The sequence below is a fragment of the Lytechinus pictus genome, chromosome 1, assembly GCF_037042905.1.
Source record: "Lytechinus pictus isolate F3 Inbred chromosome 1, Lp3.0, whole genome shotgun sequence".
NCBI classification, from domain to species: domain Eukaryota; kingdom Metazoa; phylum Echinodermata; class Echinoidea; order Temnopleuroida; family Toxopneustidae; genus Lytechinus; species Lytechinus pictus.
In genome coordinates this window covers 1,995,001-2,012,428 of record NC_087245.1, presented here as the reverse complement: position 1 = coordinate 2,012,428, position 17,428 = coordinate 1,995,001, and the positions used below count along the sequence as shown (strand labels likewise).

At 33.9% G+C, this 17,428-nt stretch overlaps 2 protein-coding genes across 4 annotated transcripts in view; one reads left to right on the top strand and one right to left on the bottom strand.

The window, feature by feature from the left end:
- The window catches only part of LOC129255707 (trafficking kinesin-binding protein 1-like), a 56,366-nt gene extending 50,490 nt beyond the window's left edge, over positions 1–5,876 (top strand). For all 3 annotated transcript variants that reach the window (XM_064105148.1, XM_064105092.1, XM_064105062.1), the window contains one exon: positions 388–5,876. In XM_064105148.1, coding sequence (XP_063961218.1) covers positions 388–1,582 — 1,195 coding nt within the window. In that variant the 3' untranslated portion in view covers positions 1,583–5,876. The remainder of the gene's footprint in view (positions 1–387) is intronic.
- Positions 5,877–6,754: 878 nt separating this feature from the next.
- LOC129255696 (low-density lipoprotein receptor-related protein 2-like) overlaps positions 6,755–17,428 on the bottom strand; it is a 34,392-nt gene continuing 23,718 nt past the window's right edge. The window contains exons 29-42 of the mRNA XM_054894031.2: positions 17,339–17,428; positions 16,542–16,667; positions 16,178–16,309; positions 15,066–15,194; positions 14,631–14,772; positions 14,044–14,235; positions 13,083–13,306; positions 12,279–12,467; positions 11,732–11,878; positions 11,486–11,573; positions 11,152–11,213; positions 10,322–10,415; positions 9,877–9,955; positions 6,755–9,187 (exon numbers count right to left, since the gene is read on the bottom strand). The exon at positions 17,339–17,428 is cut by the window's right edge and continues 33 nt beyond it. Coding sequence (XP_054750006.2) covers positions 8,771–9,187; positions 9,877–9,955; positions 10,322–10,415; positions 11,152–11,213; positions 11,486–11,573; positions 11,732–11,878; positions 12,279–12,467; positions 13,083–13,306; positions 14,044–14,235; positions 14,631–14,772; positions 15,066–15,194; positions 16,178–16,309; positions 16,542–16,667; positions 17,339–17,428 — 2,111 coding nt within the window. The 3' untranslated portion in view covers positions 6,755–8,770. The remainder of the gene's footprint in view (positions 9,188–9,876; positions 9,956–10,321; positions 10,416–11,151; positions 11,214–11,485; positions 11,574–11,731; positions 11,879–12,278; positions 12,468–13,082; positions 13,307–14,043; positions 14,236–14,630; positions 14,773–15,065; positions 15,195–16,177; positions 16,310–16,541; positions 16,668–17,338) is intronic.

Below are 17,428 nucleotides of genomic sequence, written 5' to 3'. Positions count from 1 at the left end.
TTCAACTCTCAAAGTTTTGCTACATCGATTTAGTTATACATGGAAATATTCAACAACTTAAAAGGGTCTGGTATTTACAGGTTGGAGGCGAAGGGGGGGGGGGTGGTCATGAATCTTTTTTAGTTAAGTATTTTGACACATGAAACATCATCTTTTGGCTTGTAGAAAAAAATCGAAATGTTTCAAGTGAATAATAAGGAATGAAAAAAAATGTTAAATAAATCTAAAAAATTTAAACAGTGGCAATGTTGTGTGTGATTTCTATTGTCTTTTTTATCCATTTATGCCCACAATCAAAGAGTTCATTATTATATTGAACATCATATTTGCCTATTATGTTTCCATATTTGTTTGAGTTAAATTGGTCTATACTATTCTTTTCATCAGCAATCCTGCTGGTACCAGGATGACAATAGACCTTCAAGAGACCTTCCCTGGTGTATATGATCCTCCACCTGGTGCCTCTCTTGGTCTTGCTTCAGTCCTAGCAACCCCTCAGGTCACCAGTGGTTCAGCTGTCCGTCTCAAGGCAAGCCAGACTGGAGCGGTAGGTGGTGCCAAATCAAAGCGGTCCTCCGTTGGTCTTAACTTTCTATCCACCAGCCCTAACTCAGAGAAGAAAGCAGAGCTTGATGTAGAAGCTCCATCAGGAGTCCACAAGGTCTCTGGTCAGATCTTCTCCAGGAATGCTTCCCCTATGAGCTCCATCAGCAGCGGGATCAAAATCTTGGATCCAGACACAAAGGCAAGACTGATGGAAAAGGTGAAGAGCATAAGAGCAGAGAAGGCAGCACAGAAGGCAACAATGCAGCGTCAACTATTGGTGACTACTAATGCAGTAATGCTTGCACCCTCCTTGGCTGTTAGTATTCCTAGGACAACAGTGGGATTGGGTGGAATGATGATGTCTTCCAGCACCTCTGCATCACCTAGAATGTCTTCATTCACCACTGGGTCTGAAGTGCCATCAGCGATTTCTGGCCTGAATGCAACGTCATCAAGTGCAACCCCAAGAATTGCAGGAGGACCATCTATGAATGTTGGTCTGAATGAAATGATGATGTCTTCAAGTTCAATGCCTCGAATGTCTTCTCAGGTTGGTGCACCTAATGGGTTATCTTCATCCCTTGGTGGCATGGTAATGTCCTCAAGCACTACACCTAGGATGTCAACATTTAGCAATGGGTCTGTTGCTAGTGGAGTTACACCATCAGGTAGTTTGTCTTCAATTTATGGAACGTTGCCAGGTGCTCCAACAACATCCATCCCATCAGGTGCAACTACTGTTGGTAGTTCACACCTATCAAGCACACCAGTTTCATTTCCTGGAGGACTTATGTCACCTGGTTCCTCGTTCCCTCCCATCCTTGGTCAGTCTAGAGGATTAGCTAGTCCGATGTCAATCCTAGCAGCTAGCCGACCTGTTACTGCAACAACCTCATCTACTGAGACTACCACAGCTGGTCTAGGACAAGCTCTAGAACCTTCTGGACTCGGCACAGTCTTGGGCCTCTTAGACAGTCCCAAAGCCAAGACAGTAATCACAAAGACCAAGACTAAAGTAGGAATGAAGAAGCTTTAGCATCAGGAATGGATATTCGACAAGAACAGAAAATAATTTGAGCTATTATGACCAATTTTGTATTATCTTCAATGATGTGTCAAAGATGAAATGGATATTTTCACTTTCAGCTGTCAGAATTGATTGCAATGGCATTGTTGCCCTAAAATCTGAAATTGCTACTGACAAAGGAGGCAGTTTGGAATTGTTTCAGCAAGTGTAGACCCGAAAGTAAACCACACAGTAGTCATCAATGAAATAAACCTTTATCATGCAATACATATTTTACATTTTCTAGGATTATGTAGTCATTCTGTTGTACATTCTAAATGCAATGAGTACACTCCTGCATATATTTCTATATAGTTATTCATGCCTCGCACACAATGTATATCTCAGCCTTATATCCATAGGTGATTACTTATCTCTTTATTACTTGTTGATGTTTTTAATTGTCTTGCTTGGCTGAAATTTATTTATTTCTTTGGTTTTATTGCTTGACTCATATATATATATATATATATAAATATATATATTGCTTTTAAACAAAATGAAAAGCTAATTTTAGAAAATGTGAAAATGAAAATCAAACTACATTTTAAACACAGTGCAGCTATTTTTTTTGGTTTTACTTGTTGTATATTCTATAATTTTCCAAAAGTTTAAACATATTTTAAAGGTATAACCTAGATTATCTTCTGTTGGAAGGGTTAAAATGGGCAGATATTTTTATTTAGTCCTTTTTATTGATTTACAGTACTGTGTAATAATAAGCAATTACAGGTAATTTTTTTTTTTACTTCTGTTTCTGTACGATTAGTTTGAATAGAATCCCATTTGATATTGAATCTCTAGTTGAGTCTTTTATGTCTATGAACAAGAAAAATAAAACTAGAGCAGGAGAGATTGAGATGACATTTGTGGTTTACTTGGTGTCTAATTCAGGTGATACATCAACCAAAAGAAAGATGTATCATTCCATGTAAGATATAGAGGATTCAATTGGTAAACAAAGTTATAATTCTAATTGCTAGCAATGTCTTCCTCTGAATTTCCAAAGCAGTTTCTTTTCAATAATTTACTCTCTTTTGTGCTTTGTGAATAAATTTATTTTAATTGATATTTTACAGAGAATTTTTTTTAACCAGTTCTTTGTTTTGACAGATCCTTCTCTGTGTAAATTTTCCTTTATTTTAAAGTTTGATAGTGCAATACGTGTACAGCAGATGATGTTGAATACCGGTATATCTGTTTTAGTTGATTTGTGTTCATTTACACAAAAACAATATTTTGAATGAAATATTTTGTTGTTTTAATTCAGTGTATTTGCCTTATGCCAGATGATTGCAGTTGTTTCTATTTGTTTGAATTTGTTTTAACAGCAACATGTCGTTTAAGGTTATTTAAACAACTCTTATGATATGATATATATTTTGAACATGTCTTTAAGTACTATGTTAATTTTGTCAAAACCTGATGGTTGAATATTACTTATTTTTATATAGTTATTTTGAAGATTTTGTTGTCATGTTACTGTATTAAACTATGAAAGGGGGAAAAAGTTGAAATAGTGATAGTATTAACTGGGATGATTAAAATAAAGTTTGTACAGCTAATGAAACTAAGTACATTTCTTTGGGAATGTATGGTATCATTGTTTATTGTGAAAGGAAAAAGGTGGTTTGAAAGAAAGTAGCGAAGCAAAGTTGGATTGCAGAATAAACCCTATGAACCTCTGTTTGTATGTTGACACATCATTGTGGTGTATTTTCGTATCATCAGCCTTGTTTCAAAGCCTTTGCAAATTGCTCTTTTCCTTTCTCTTTCCAGCTGTTTTTACTTTATTATTGTTCATGCATGTACCACATACCCAAAACAGACCTTACCAAACTCGACTGCAAGGAATATGGCTCAAGTCCTTGCTTGACCACTAATTTCTTTTCTCTTTGGTTGCTTAAATTTGTCAACTTTCTGACAATTCTCAAAGTCACTTGGGGGTGTGATGCAGGTATAAAAGAATATTTTCCTGGGAATGTTCTAACAACTTTCTGATATTAGCTCATCAGTTTCATTAGCAATGACCTCTTAATTTGAAATCTTCTCAGGCTAGGATTACAACTGCAACTCAAAGAATCAAACACTATTCCAGAAAGATATTCATGGTAATATAAAGTATTTGTGACACAACTTGCAATGTGGTTGAAAAGTGTGTACTATTATGTTTTGTAAATTCTGTTTGTGGAATAACATTTGATGATAAAAGTCAAGTACTGTTGTGTAGATTAGTGTTGTCTTGTTGATATGCATGCCATGTTAGTGACCACTTCCTCATGAGTACTACTATCGACTGATCTCTAGAGCGTTTTACACCTACCCCTTTTTATAATTGAAGTCTTGTTCAGACAAGATGTGATGGAGTTCAGAAACATTCTCCATTGTTCATTCATGGCAAGAAAAACCTCACCATGTATGCTAAAACCAATGTTGATGAGCTTTGTTGCATTATGTCTCAACAAGCATTTTAAAGGAAATTTTATTATTCTTTAGAATATAGGAATGGATTAAAAAAATCCCATAAATTTTGAGATACTGAATAGCTAGATCCTCCATGAATCATCATAAATACCTCCTTTGAATGTTTCTCAAGTTTAAAAATCAGTATTTTAGCTATGATGAGGTCCTCAGGTAAACTGTAGATAATTTTTTTTTTTTTTTTGGGGGGGGGAATATGGGGTTAAAAACTTTGTCAAAAATCTAAAACAATTTTGTGTTACACTCTGTTTTTACGAGAACTTAGAATAAGTCTTGGAAGAAAAACAATAAACAGCAATCACAATTTGAATATGAGTTCTTAACCCATTGGAGATAAAGACTGCATATATGTGGGTTTGATTCTATTGAAAAAACATGTATTATAGCAAAATTATTCAGTCTACATTGGTTATACATGTAATTATTAGAGTTTGCAGTTTCCAGACATACATATTTGTATTAACATCAGAATTTTTATGAATGTGAATTCAATCAGTAATTCATTTGTTCAGAACTGTCAGTGACGTTTTGTTTTCATAAATTCTTTCAATAATTTCATATTCCTGTTATATGCATATCATGTTTGTGTCAAATTTGTTTATATGTATATTCAACATCATTGATTTAAATAATTATGCAAGAATGTAATTAAATTATTTTTATATTTTTGATGTAATGAATATTTTGCACAGATTAAGTTGTGATACACTTTTGCTTACAAATTTTGAGAAATAGTAAGAAAGATGTTGATGCTGTGGACAGTATGAATGGAGGAAATTAATTGAGTTATTGTCACCATTGCTTTAGTCTAAAATTCAGAACTACCATATTTGTAGGCATGTAATTGACAAAAGCTATAATCCATCATGAATTTTCATGAAAACCCAACACTTGCACTCTTGGTAATGTAACGCAAGAAATTATTCTTTATTGCCTTATTTGATTGTATATGGTTAATGTGCTGTGCAATGCAATATAACACATGTAGATATTTTACCCTATTTAAAATTAGAATATCTCTATGAATGTACACTTCTCATGTCAAATTTTAGTGATACTTGACATTCTGTGTGAAAAGAATTACTGATCCACAGTACTCATCCAGTACAAGGCCTGATATTTATGAGACTATTATATATCCTGGAGTTACCACATTTAAATTGCCATCAATTGCATTTCAAGACTTTTTTCAGTTGATGAGTATACAGTTTATTAATTAATTAAGCAGAAAATTTCAATTTACATTAGCAGTTATTAGAATTTGTAATTATTAATCAACATATTAAATGCTGGTTTTGATACTTTTTTTTGGCTAGTAATATGTAATACAGTAAATCATTGAAGATGTATAGATATGAATGAAGTGTGTGATATGTGTACATGACTTCATGTAATCATATGATATCAAATTACAGTACATGTGATGCTGTAAGGATTATACAAGTCAAAGAGTTTTAGCTGTGTGAATCTGGAAGTTGTTGAATGGTTAATCTAATTTTCTAAATAATATTTTATTAGCGAAATAAAAGAGACAATTATGAACTTCATGACACACTACATTTTCCCTCTATCCCTATAAATATTCAAACGACGTAGAGATAACTACTAAATACTGATCCTTTGTGGTTTTAATATTGTTTTTGAGATATTTTGTAAGTTGACTGTTGTGTGTATGACATTTAACAGTCACAAATACACAGGGAAACCTTCTTGAAAAATTTGTTAAAGATTGTTTATAAAGTACATGTAGATGGTGCAAATACTCTATTTCTAAGCAATAATGAGATTTAAAATAAATAAAATATAAAAAACAGATATAAGAGTCAAGCATAAAGAGTTCATGTATAAAACATGAATATTCAGGACTAATATTCAATATCATCTGGAGAAAAAAAAAGTCAAATAATTTTAGCCACATTGCATATCCATATTATATTATTGCCATATTCACCAAAAGAATATAAAAATACTTTTTATCATCTAAGCTTTTTAGAAAATTATTTCTCTATTATCTCCAAATCAGTTTGATATTCTGATATAAAAGCTAATCCCACTTATTACAATTTAAATTTGTAGATATGATATAAGACTCATTTGTAAGTTGGTTCTCTGTGCAATGCACAACATTGTCTTATCTGATATTGCTAGTATTATTTGTCCAAAATGGAATACTGAAAATAATATTAAAGAAAGATTTATATGGCACTTTTAATATTGTATGTGACATATGATGCCTGTGTAATGTTTGCCATTGTGTGAATAGAAATTGAGAAGAGAATACATACTAATAATATGAATAATAAAAATTAAAAAAACATTTCAAATCCCATATACTGGTCTAGCTTGTATTTTTTTGTTGAGTCAATGTTTTTTTGATGTGATTATTATTGTGTTGTAATGGCATAATCATAAGAGCTGTAGGCTTGTAACCTTGTGAGGCCAAGTTGCATTACATCAGCCTCATCAGGTTCATTGAGAGGATGTTAAGATGAGAGTACCCTGGTTGCTGGCTCATTTAAGCTTGCTTTCTCAGAAGTTATTTGAAGTGAACCACAACCATACAGTTCATTATAAAACTTCAAATGGAGCTGGTTGCATCATGAGACCCTTTGAGCAATATATTTTCTTAAAAATAAGACAAATTAAAGACTTCAGATAGAATATTTTGTATACAATTTATTGGTTCATTTAAAAATACTAAATATTCAAAAATATACACAGACAAGAATACATTTGTTTCAATTATTTTCAATAGTATTAAGGATCATACAAATTGAAAACATTTATATATGTGTTTGACTACATCAACTGTACATAAAAATTTGATATATATACTGTTACTCGGAGCATTTTTTGAAATAAAAAGTACATTTAAACCATTTTTTAAACCCATTTCTCAAGAATCGAGTCAATGCATACAGTATTCCATTAGATATTCATCATTGTTTACATTGCACAAATGATGAACAGAGGTTTTGATCTACATGGTATATTGAATTGGATATACTACTTTAAATTGTGTTTGGTATCACAGTTAAATCCTACAAAATGATTTACATCTAATTTCTTGTCCAGTTAACAGGTTAGGAAATGTTTTAGAAAAATTATAATCACCAGTCTAAATAGTGAAAATATTGCTTTTTTTTCTTATGACTTTTTTGGAGAAAATTATTAATTTAGGCAACAATGACTTCAATACTTCTTACCTGCATTCAAATGTAAAATTTCTCTTTCCCCAAATTTATGTACATATTCATATTGATTGTTCTTTAAAATATATCTGCAACACAGCATGTTTGCATAGAAAATCTATAAAGTTACTAATATTTTGGTACATGTAAAAGTTGTGATCAAAATATAAACATCTAATTACAGTAATACTGCCTATCGGCTATGATGTTGCACACAGGAATATATCAAGAGATTGGTTTCTTTATCAGACATCATCACAAGTAGGTACCCTTTGCTAGGAGCCCAGCTTAATTGATTGAAGCTTATCTCTTGAATATACATTCTTTGTGTTTTGAATACATCTGTACACATTCAAAATAGTACTATAATAGAGGTTAGTTGGTTGCTACTCAGTCACTTAAGTACTGACAATAAGGATGGTAATACAGCACATATACAAACATGAAAGTTAACATATATTGATAGTTGCTTTTCAAACAAGGAAATGAAGTACTCTCAATTATTCTAAAACGAATTGAATACTCAATTAAAACAAACAGGACATGAAATACTAACAAATATACACATTTACAGTTAAAAATAATTGTGTAGATATTAATGTTATTTGATTATTCAAGCTTGGATAACAATAGAAACATATTTTTTATATGAAGAAGAATGTTGAGTGAGAAATTCATGATAGCTTTATTGGAAATTATTGTTACACTCTGCTTTATATGGCAGACTAATTTCTCCAAGTGTTACATCACAGCTAATATCACATAACATGGAAGAGCTTTGGTATCAATTCAGGGAAGAGATTAACAGAAATGCACGATTTTAGCTGGTAAACACGATAAAACACTTAGAATGGACAAACGCCATAACACATTCATATACAGTAGCAATACCACTATTAATTCTGAATATATCAACACAATGAAGCTACACAATGTAATCTTTGGTACTTTTGTCAATTCGAGGTGGCATATTCTATAATTACGAAGAAAAGCACACCAGAGTATTTTAGAATTGTTTATGACTTTTTAGTCAAGGTGATTTTTTTAAATCTATTGTTTCTTGTTTCTAGCTATAAAATGTCTAAACCTAGGTCTATTAAAAAAAGTATGGAAAACACTTTAAAAGGCACAAATTTTCATGAATACCACACATACATTCATGGTATACACTACTATACCAGCATAGTTTTACATGTATACCATGAAAACAGAGTACTATAGTACAGACCCCAACATATGGTATAATGATGACTTCTATAATATGTGTTATGAGCTCAGTAAAGGGGTACAGCATACAATTTTTTAATAGGTACATTTAATATTGAATAATTTATCTAAAACTATGAATACATGTGTGATTAATCAAAATCCTTTAGTGATTCTATCTTTGGAAGTAGAAGTATATTTCTGGATCTTGATCAAGGAAACATTCAAAGAGTTTTTTGTCTATCTGGGTTCCAGAATAGGACAAGATAATTTCTGGTCCTCATTCATCATCATCCTGAAAGACCAGTGTGTTCCTGTCCCCCTCTCCTTCGGTTGGACTAAATGTTGGAGACGTAGGCGGGGTCATAAGGTCCATCTCTGGTAAAGGAACCATCCTTGCCTGACCATTCATCCCACCCTCTACACTAATCTGAAGCTCAGGAGGGGGTGGAGGCAGATCATCCGGTGGAGGAGGGATGGCAGAGGCATCAATACCACCTTCTGGAATCCCCATCTTTTCAGGGAGGTACACAGCATCATCAGGTCCTCCAGTTAGGGGAGGTTTCTCAAGCCCGGTGTTGGGGTCGTAATACCCCTCGGCAGCGAGCTCTTCGTCGTTCATGTAAATATTTTCCTCAATGTTACGGTTTCCGTTGGCAAAGATAGGGTTCTCAAAGGCAGCATGATCAGGAGCATCCTTAATGAAAAGACAAATAAGAAACAAGAATGTTATTAAATTGAATTATATATAGATTGCAATTTCTACACAAAAATCTATTTCTTAAATGATGAATAATGTAAGCAATATGGACGATCAGGTTTACTCTCACTCAAAATAAATGGACAGTGGAGAGGTTAAACTGAACCTAGCAAGGATAAAAAAGATTAACTGAAGAAAGAAAGAAAGACATTTGGGTAGGATAGAGAGATGGAAAGACAGATAGAGATTGGGAGGACACAATGTGACAAAATGGATCAGGGAAAGGAGGAAGAATGAGAATAGAAAGAGAATGCAGAGGAGAAGGGTAGAAGGGGAAAGAAAATGAGGGTGAAGGATGAAATAGGAAATAATACAAAATGCTCCATAAAAACAGAAATCTGATATTATATAACGGAGAGAAGGGTTAGCATATTGGCAAATCCATAAAACTTCATTCAACCCTTTTGTCGGTCCGTCTACAATTATTCTCTTCTTTAACTTCACTGCATGAACTGTTCAAGCTGTGATAATTTGAGATTATTGGAAAAGAGATACAAATCATATCAGAAAATAATCACATAATAGCGGGTTGATGTACACATTCTATTGAATTGTCCATGTATGAGAAAGTGTTTTATGAAAACTGTTTTCAGTTATGTACTATCAGTATTATTAGTGAAACTTACATGGCCCTGGAATGGAAGCTCTACATTGGTTCCTGTCCTATAGGTCACATGACCTTCTCTCTTTGGCGTTTTCACAATTCTACAATAAAACACAAAATGGTAAATTAAGACGTAATGTTACAAACTCAGCAAAATTATCAATTTTTTGAAGAAGAAATATTTTTCCACTTATTCTCATGATCTGGAATTAAAATTTTAGACACGTACTTTCATATACTAGAAATATATATTTTTGGGGAATGGTTGGGCAGGGGTATGTTTGTATAAAGTCCCCCCCCCCAGAAAAAAATACAGAAACATAATACATGCAATGGATTAATGAGATAATCTTCAATTCTTTTCATGTGAAAATTTACAGGCTTTCTCAATTTGCTCTCAAGTACAGAATACTTATAATTTTAGCAGTATATGACAATGAGAAATTACATGGAAATAAAAATCTTACCCAGTTCTCTTTCTGATAATCAGGAAGACAACTATTGCTACGATAAGAACCAGAATTGCACAACCAACCGCTATGCCAGCAGTAGCTCCAGCATCTATAAGGAAAATAAGATTAAAATAAATTCCAATCAGTAAAATTTCCTACAAATAAAGAACATGTACAGGAATCAAAGGATATAGTAATGTAAAGGTATACCAAAATTCATCCCTTGTGGTCTGGAGTTGTTTAAAAAAGAGTTGAAATTTATAACAATTCCAAAAAAATCAAATATAACTTTATTATCTACAATCACAAGCACTTATGTTGGACCTTTTTTAGTTGCTGTTATAACAATTATTTTTTATAAACAATAAGAATAAGAATAGGCACCAAATTTTTAAATCAATGGTTTTATGTGACTTATAACGACAAAACATTAATATAAAGTTAGGTGTATATCCGCCATTCTTTTCCATAACTTAATGATTCATTTGCCATTGAGTTACATCCTTGGGTATAGATTTCTGCTTTCTCGTATCAAGTAGGCAATCTAGCACTAAATACTGTGCCCTTCTACCGTCTGAAACGGGGGGGGGGGGGGAGCTGAAAACGCACTTCTTTCAGTATTTGATGCCTAGTCTTTGCTCCTCTTCCCCCTTCCCGCCATTTCCCCTTTCCCCTTCCCCTTTTCTTTCCACCTATGATAGTGGCACCAAAGATGTGCCTTTTCCCCCTAGAATATGCAATTTCCTTTCTTCGTCATTCCTTTCTTTTTCTCCCTGATTTGGTTGGATGGATGAAGGCCACATTATTGGACTGTAAACGAAAATTGAATTGATGATCACTCTTACTTAGTCCTTTTTGCTTCAGAGCTTGAGCTGCACAGTTCTCTCCTGTCCACCCATCTCTGCACCTGTATTAGACGAACACATTGAAATGGTTTGAAGGTTTGTATAAAGAAATAACATACTGATAAATCAGCTACATTATTCTGTACAAGACGATTCGAAATGAAAGATTAAAAAAAAAGAAAAAAAAAGAAAGATTAGATGAAATGGAAATTCTTTTATTTTTTTTACAGAACATCCTTTGAGGATGGTTATTCCTGAATCTCAAATTATATATCAGGGATTCAGGATGCTTTCAGGCAACAAGAATTGTAAAAGAGAAGACTAAAAAACTTACTCGCACGTTCCATCATCCAGACACACTCCTCCATTGAGACAAGGGCAATTAGGGATCGGATCGGGAAGAGGTCGCGGCTCCATGGTGGCTGTAAAACAGAAGAATCAGATAAATTATGACTGCACACAGCATGCATGAATAACATGATGGCACCTGACTCCGAAAGAAGAAGAAGGAGGAGGAGGAGGAGGAGGAGGAGGAGGAGAGGAGACATGATAAGAGGAAGAGTAGAAAGGTTGAACTCACCACTTCTGCATCTTGTTGTACTTCCTGTTTGGAAGGAATCACCATCCGGGCATCCACAGGCATAGCCCCTTGTACGTGTTCTACCATCATTGACCGGTATCAGAAAACAAAGATGACTGCACGGACTATCCTCACAACGATTCACAACTAAATAATAAGCAACGAAAATTAAGCTTGAGGTTAAAAATCCGTGTGAGTCTATATGTTAAATCAAACTGAATATAAATTTACCTATTTAAGCACATTTCTTCTCGGTATTGCAAAGAAGCAGCCAATACAGACTGCCTTTCAATTGCTTTGGCTCATACTATCTTACTAATCATAACCCTGAGTAATCATCCAAAACGGCTGCATGTATACAAAATTCATTTAAAGAATGATGACAATAATGTGATGATGATATATGATTATATAAACATGACAGAAATTTATTATATTTTGAGCACTTAATCGGTTTGAAAATTTACAGAGCATATAGATTATAATGGAATATCATACTCATTCTGTTGTTATCTACCATAACTCCTACTCTTCATTATAAACCTACCATCGAGGTTATATCTCTGTTCCTGATAGAGCTTTAGTCCACTGGGTTCATTAATGTTAGGAATCTCAGTCACAGAAACACCACGTCCTAGCTTGTCAAGACGGCGGATCTCCCCCTCAGTCCCGAGGGCAGCAGTGGTGAAGAAGATGCTATTCTCAAAGACATCCAAATTTCGTGGCCTGGACAAGGCTGAATAGCACGACAAAAGGGAGATAATAATGTTATTGGTTCATTCAAATAAATGTACTTATGATAATACTTTAATAAAAATGAATGATTTGCACCCGTTGCCAGATTTTTTTTACATTGACCCATCTATAAAAGTGAAGATCATAAGTTGAAACAATAGATTTCAAACTATTACCGGGCTCAAATTGATGGAGTTGTTCTAGATTATTATTCCTTTAAGATCAATAATATTTATTTTTCATTTCTAGCTTTAGGTTTACAACTCCATTTAAAATGAATTTCAATGCCTGTCTTGATAAAAAAAAGCAGGGAGGGGGGGGGGGGGTTACTGATGCACTTGTTTTCCAAAATCAATCGTAATGTAAGTCGCCAACACTTTATTGTTTTATGTCACGAATGTTGCTTTAAATGTGGTATCAATACAAGTTCTAAGTTGCAAACGATTATCTTTCTTTTTTAACCAACCAAAGGCGATTTCAATGATCATGCATTCCATCCGACAAAAATGTGGACCACTGATGTCAACCAAGAATGATCTTTATCTGACAACGTTACCGGTTTAATGTTATGTAGACTGTGGTGAAAAAAGACACCAATAATCGTTATCCAACTCACTTGATGCAGCTCTCAAGATCTTTCTATTGCTACCATCCCAGTCCATTGATTCGATAGCATTCCTGCTCTGATCACACCAATATACTGTATCTCTGTTAGCAAAGTCAATGGCCAGACCAGTAGGCATCTCAATGGTTGTATCTACCAAGATCTGACGTCCATTACCATTCATCCAAACCATTTCAATCTTAGGTAAGGCACCGATGTCAGACCAATAGAAGACCCTGTTTGGGAAGACAAGTTTTGGTATGTAATAGATGTTCATCCGGGTGAAAAAAAGGGCATTCCAGTCTTTGATCTCACATGAAGTTATTATTTATCAAAATAGGAAGAAAACACTCTTTAATGGTTCAGAAACCAATCATGGTAGGGTTGCAACAGCTTGAGATTTATTACTAATTGTTATTATTCTCTCTGTGTCAATCAATTTTATAATAACAAAAACGGTAAGATGCCAGAAAAGTTGATTAAATTTGTGCCTTTAATACAAGTTATTGTCTTATATATACTCTGGCCCATGCTACACATTTATAATTACAAACACGTAATAATCTCAGTTGCAGATGTAAAAAAAAAATGTGTCTATGACTATACGACCGATTCAAATATTTTGTGTAATTCAAGCTGATAAAGACATACTTATTATTATATCCTTTTATATGAACTAGAAAATGGAAAGAAACCATTTCAGGAAGGTCCAACACATTGAGTTTGGCGTACATATTTAAAGGAATTTCCCAAATAACTTTTCAACTTTAATTCGAATCATTGAAATACAAGAAAGTATTATGATATTAATAATCATTTGAACAGGATAAAACGGTTTTGTTGCCTGTTTATGATTTTGATTGCAGTGGATAGTCAACTTGGTCTTAACAACCAAAGGCTGAGTTATAATATCAAACAATCAGATTGCTTGAACCTTGACGTGACTGGATAAATGTGAGGGTATTCTCCTTACCCTCTTCGGGGATTAACAGCTAAAGCAGCCGGCATCTCAATACCATCCTCTACTAGAACACGACGGTAACGCCCATCCAGGGTTGCTGTAGAGATGGATAAGGAGGGATGAGGACTGTTTCTCTTCTTCCTCCTCGAGTTGTTATCATCACCTTCATCTGTTTCCTCACCAAGGTCGGTCCAGTAAAGGTTTCTGAGACAAAACAAAGGTTAAAAGAAATAGATGTAAAGCAATATATAAGTAGCATCGGGATTGGGCCCTATTCAGTGAAAGTCATGTGTATTCCATTGTATCAAGCCCTAATCAAGTTACATAGATGATTCCTTCTGAAATCCCCATTTTACTCTCCTGGTTCACCTTCTTTTAAGAGCATTGCAACCGCTATACATTACTTCATCATAATTATCCTCATTTTCTGACGGCAACGTTCCGAGGAGATTTTGGTCTTTCGAATTACTTAGAATTTGAGATTTGAAAAGTGTAATTCTTGAAATTCTATTGTGCAAAATTCATATTACGATCATAATGTAAAGAGTGGTCTAGCATTAGAGCTTCTGCATAGACTAAAGATAACAAAATAATCTTACCCTCCAAACCAGTCTACCGCTAAATTTTGAGGGCGGTATATATTCAAAAGTGGCAGTTCATCAGGTACTGTGGTCTCATCACTCTCTGGTATATAGGCCCTCATCAGAGCAGGTATAGCAGGGTCGATCCAATACACAACACCTAAATGAGAAACAGACATAAGATGTGGCGTATCGCTTTATAATGCAAACAGTTTAAAAAACAAAATTATGAAATAAGAGGTTGAAAAAAATTGAAATTTTTGGACAAGCATATTAACCGTAATATCATAGTCATGCTGAGAATTTACTTGTTACGACTAGAGAACACAGGCAATGTTCATTTTCACCTAATAGAGCACTAATTTCACATATTTGGCAATATAACGTTGCGTTAATACTGGAGACTAGCGACTCAGCCATCTTGTTAAGATATAGTCAAGAGAATATATCTACCTTCGTCAAAATTATAATCCAGAGACCGGATGATTCCTTGAGTAGTGAGAAGTACCCCGTAGTTCTTTGTCTCATCGTCGAAATAACGAACTTCATCATCTTCACCAAAGAAGAACTGAGGTCTGGCACCTAGGAGAAAAACATCAAACAAAATATAGTTAATAGTGTTCAGGCAATAAGTGTGGCGGTACAGGTGGAGGTGGGGGGGGGGGGTAGTAGAGAGGATGCTTACTCCTTGCTGTGGTTTTCAAAATGAATATGTGGAAAACTATAAAAAAAAAAAATGTATTACATGCATTTTGTATTTGATTATATGATTTGTGGAGAAAAATTGAATAAAGTCCTTAAATTAATAATAATGAATAAAATTCCTTTGAAAAAAAAGAAGAGGAGGAAGAAGGAAGAAGAGCAGGGGGATAACCCTATTTCATCTTTATTTAAAATAATGAATTCATCTTTGGGCTATCTTACCGGCTCTCAAATTACTATGCCACCTATATGGCACTTGCTTTTCCCCACATGACCACAAGTTAACCAGAATATTTTCTTCATATCAATAGTATCACATTTTAAATTACCACGTAGTAATAATTATAATAACAACATAACTAAACTTTTACATTTGATAATCAGTAGAATGCAGATTTTCTTCATTAGATATGAAGTTATTATTTTAAAGACGGAATTTATATTGACAGAAGAAAATATGACAAAAGTAATTATCTCGTTTTTATGACTTTATCATCACTTTTAGGATATCTTCTAGCGACAAGACCCACCTAAAGAACACTGCAGCTTCTATAAACAATCGATTCCAGCGATCGCATCGCTAAGGGGTGTTTTAAAAAGCTGTCCATGAAGTTACGCTTTGTACGAGCGACTAGAGCATATTCTTTTGCTGAATCTGATTACTGTTTTGATTCGCATCATCTAAACTTGAAATATGATCTGTGTGAATTGAAATTTTTGTTAGCAAGCATTTTAAAAGTTTATCATTTTTATTTGATCAGGGATACATGTAATTCAGACCGACCTTATTAAAAAAAACAATCGTTCGATTTACGAATATTGATAGTAATACTATCATCAAACATTTTTGTATTGTCACTTACCTATTGCCTTGCAATCTTGACCGTTTAAGATGACACCATCATCTTGGTAACCCTCAGAGCAGCTACATTCATACGATCCCTTGGTGTTTGAACACTGCTGCTGACATGGGTTGTCTAAGCACTCATCAATATCTGCGTGTTCACACAAATATATTAACACATTAAAACTTTGATTAGGTCAGAGTGGAAGCTTATTTACTACAGGTTAAAGTATTCCAAGATCTAACATACCTTTTTTAAAGCTTTGTAACGTCGACATATTTCTAAATTAATTTCAATGTTCGAATCTTGTCATTGTTCATAAAGGAATTCCCCTCTTTTTAAACATCTTTATCGGTCTCCGTCTTTTCTCAGTTCCTCTCACCTTCACATCCTGATCTATCATCTGCTAATTGATGTCCATCTGCGCATGAGCAGTAGTATCCTAAGAGCAACGGAATACACACTTCCTGGCATCCTCCATTGTCTTCTGAACAACTACCAGAATCATCTGAAAGGATGTAAGATAAACAAAATGGTAAACACCTTGTGGAAATGTCTACCATAACATGTGGATATATCTAATCTGGATTACTCAGTATAGATGTAAAGTATAGTTTACTCATTGATATTGGTTGGGAATCTTTTTCATGAACTGTTTTAAGATCGGACTTATGATTATATTTTTTTAACATTCTAAACATTATTTCAAAATAAGTAGGTCTTGAGAATAGATTTAAATATAGGAATGGATGATGCAGTTCTAATTTTTAAAGCTAGAATTCCAGAATAAAGGGGCAGATAAGGGAAGGGTTCTTTGACCATATGTATTTGTATTTGTGGAAGGAACAGTAAAAAGATGCTGTAAGGATGATCAAGGTTACGTCTTGGTTTATACAATTCTATGACTTCTTTACTTTGGGGGAGAGAAAAATTGAACAGATAGAAACGAAAGTCAAAGATACTCATGACAGACCCACTAATTTACAATAATATAACTGCCAAAACAGAATTGATCAAGTCCATGCAATTTCTACCTTATCATCACTTAAAAATAAGATAACGTAGCTATCTGGTTACACTAGCCTGGTTAAATCAAATAACCTACAATATCAATATAATTTTTTCTATATATACATTTAGAAAAAAAAATCCTATGAAAGAGAATAAGGGTCGACTTACAGCAGCCATACTCATCTGACATATCACCACAATCGTCCTGAAGATCACATACATTTTCTTGAGAAATGCAATTCTGATTGACGCACTTGA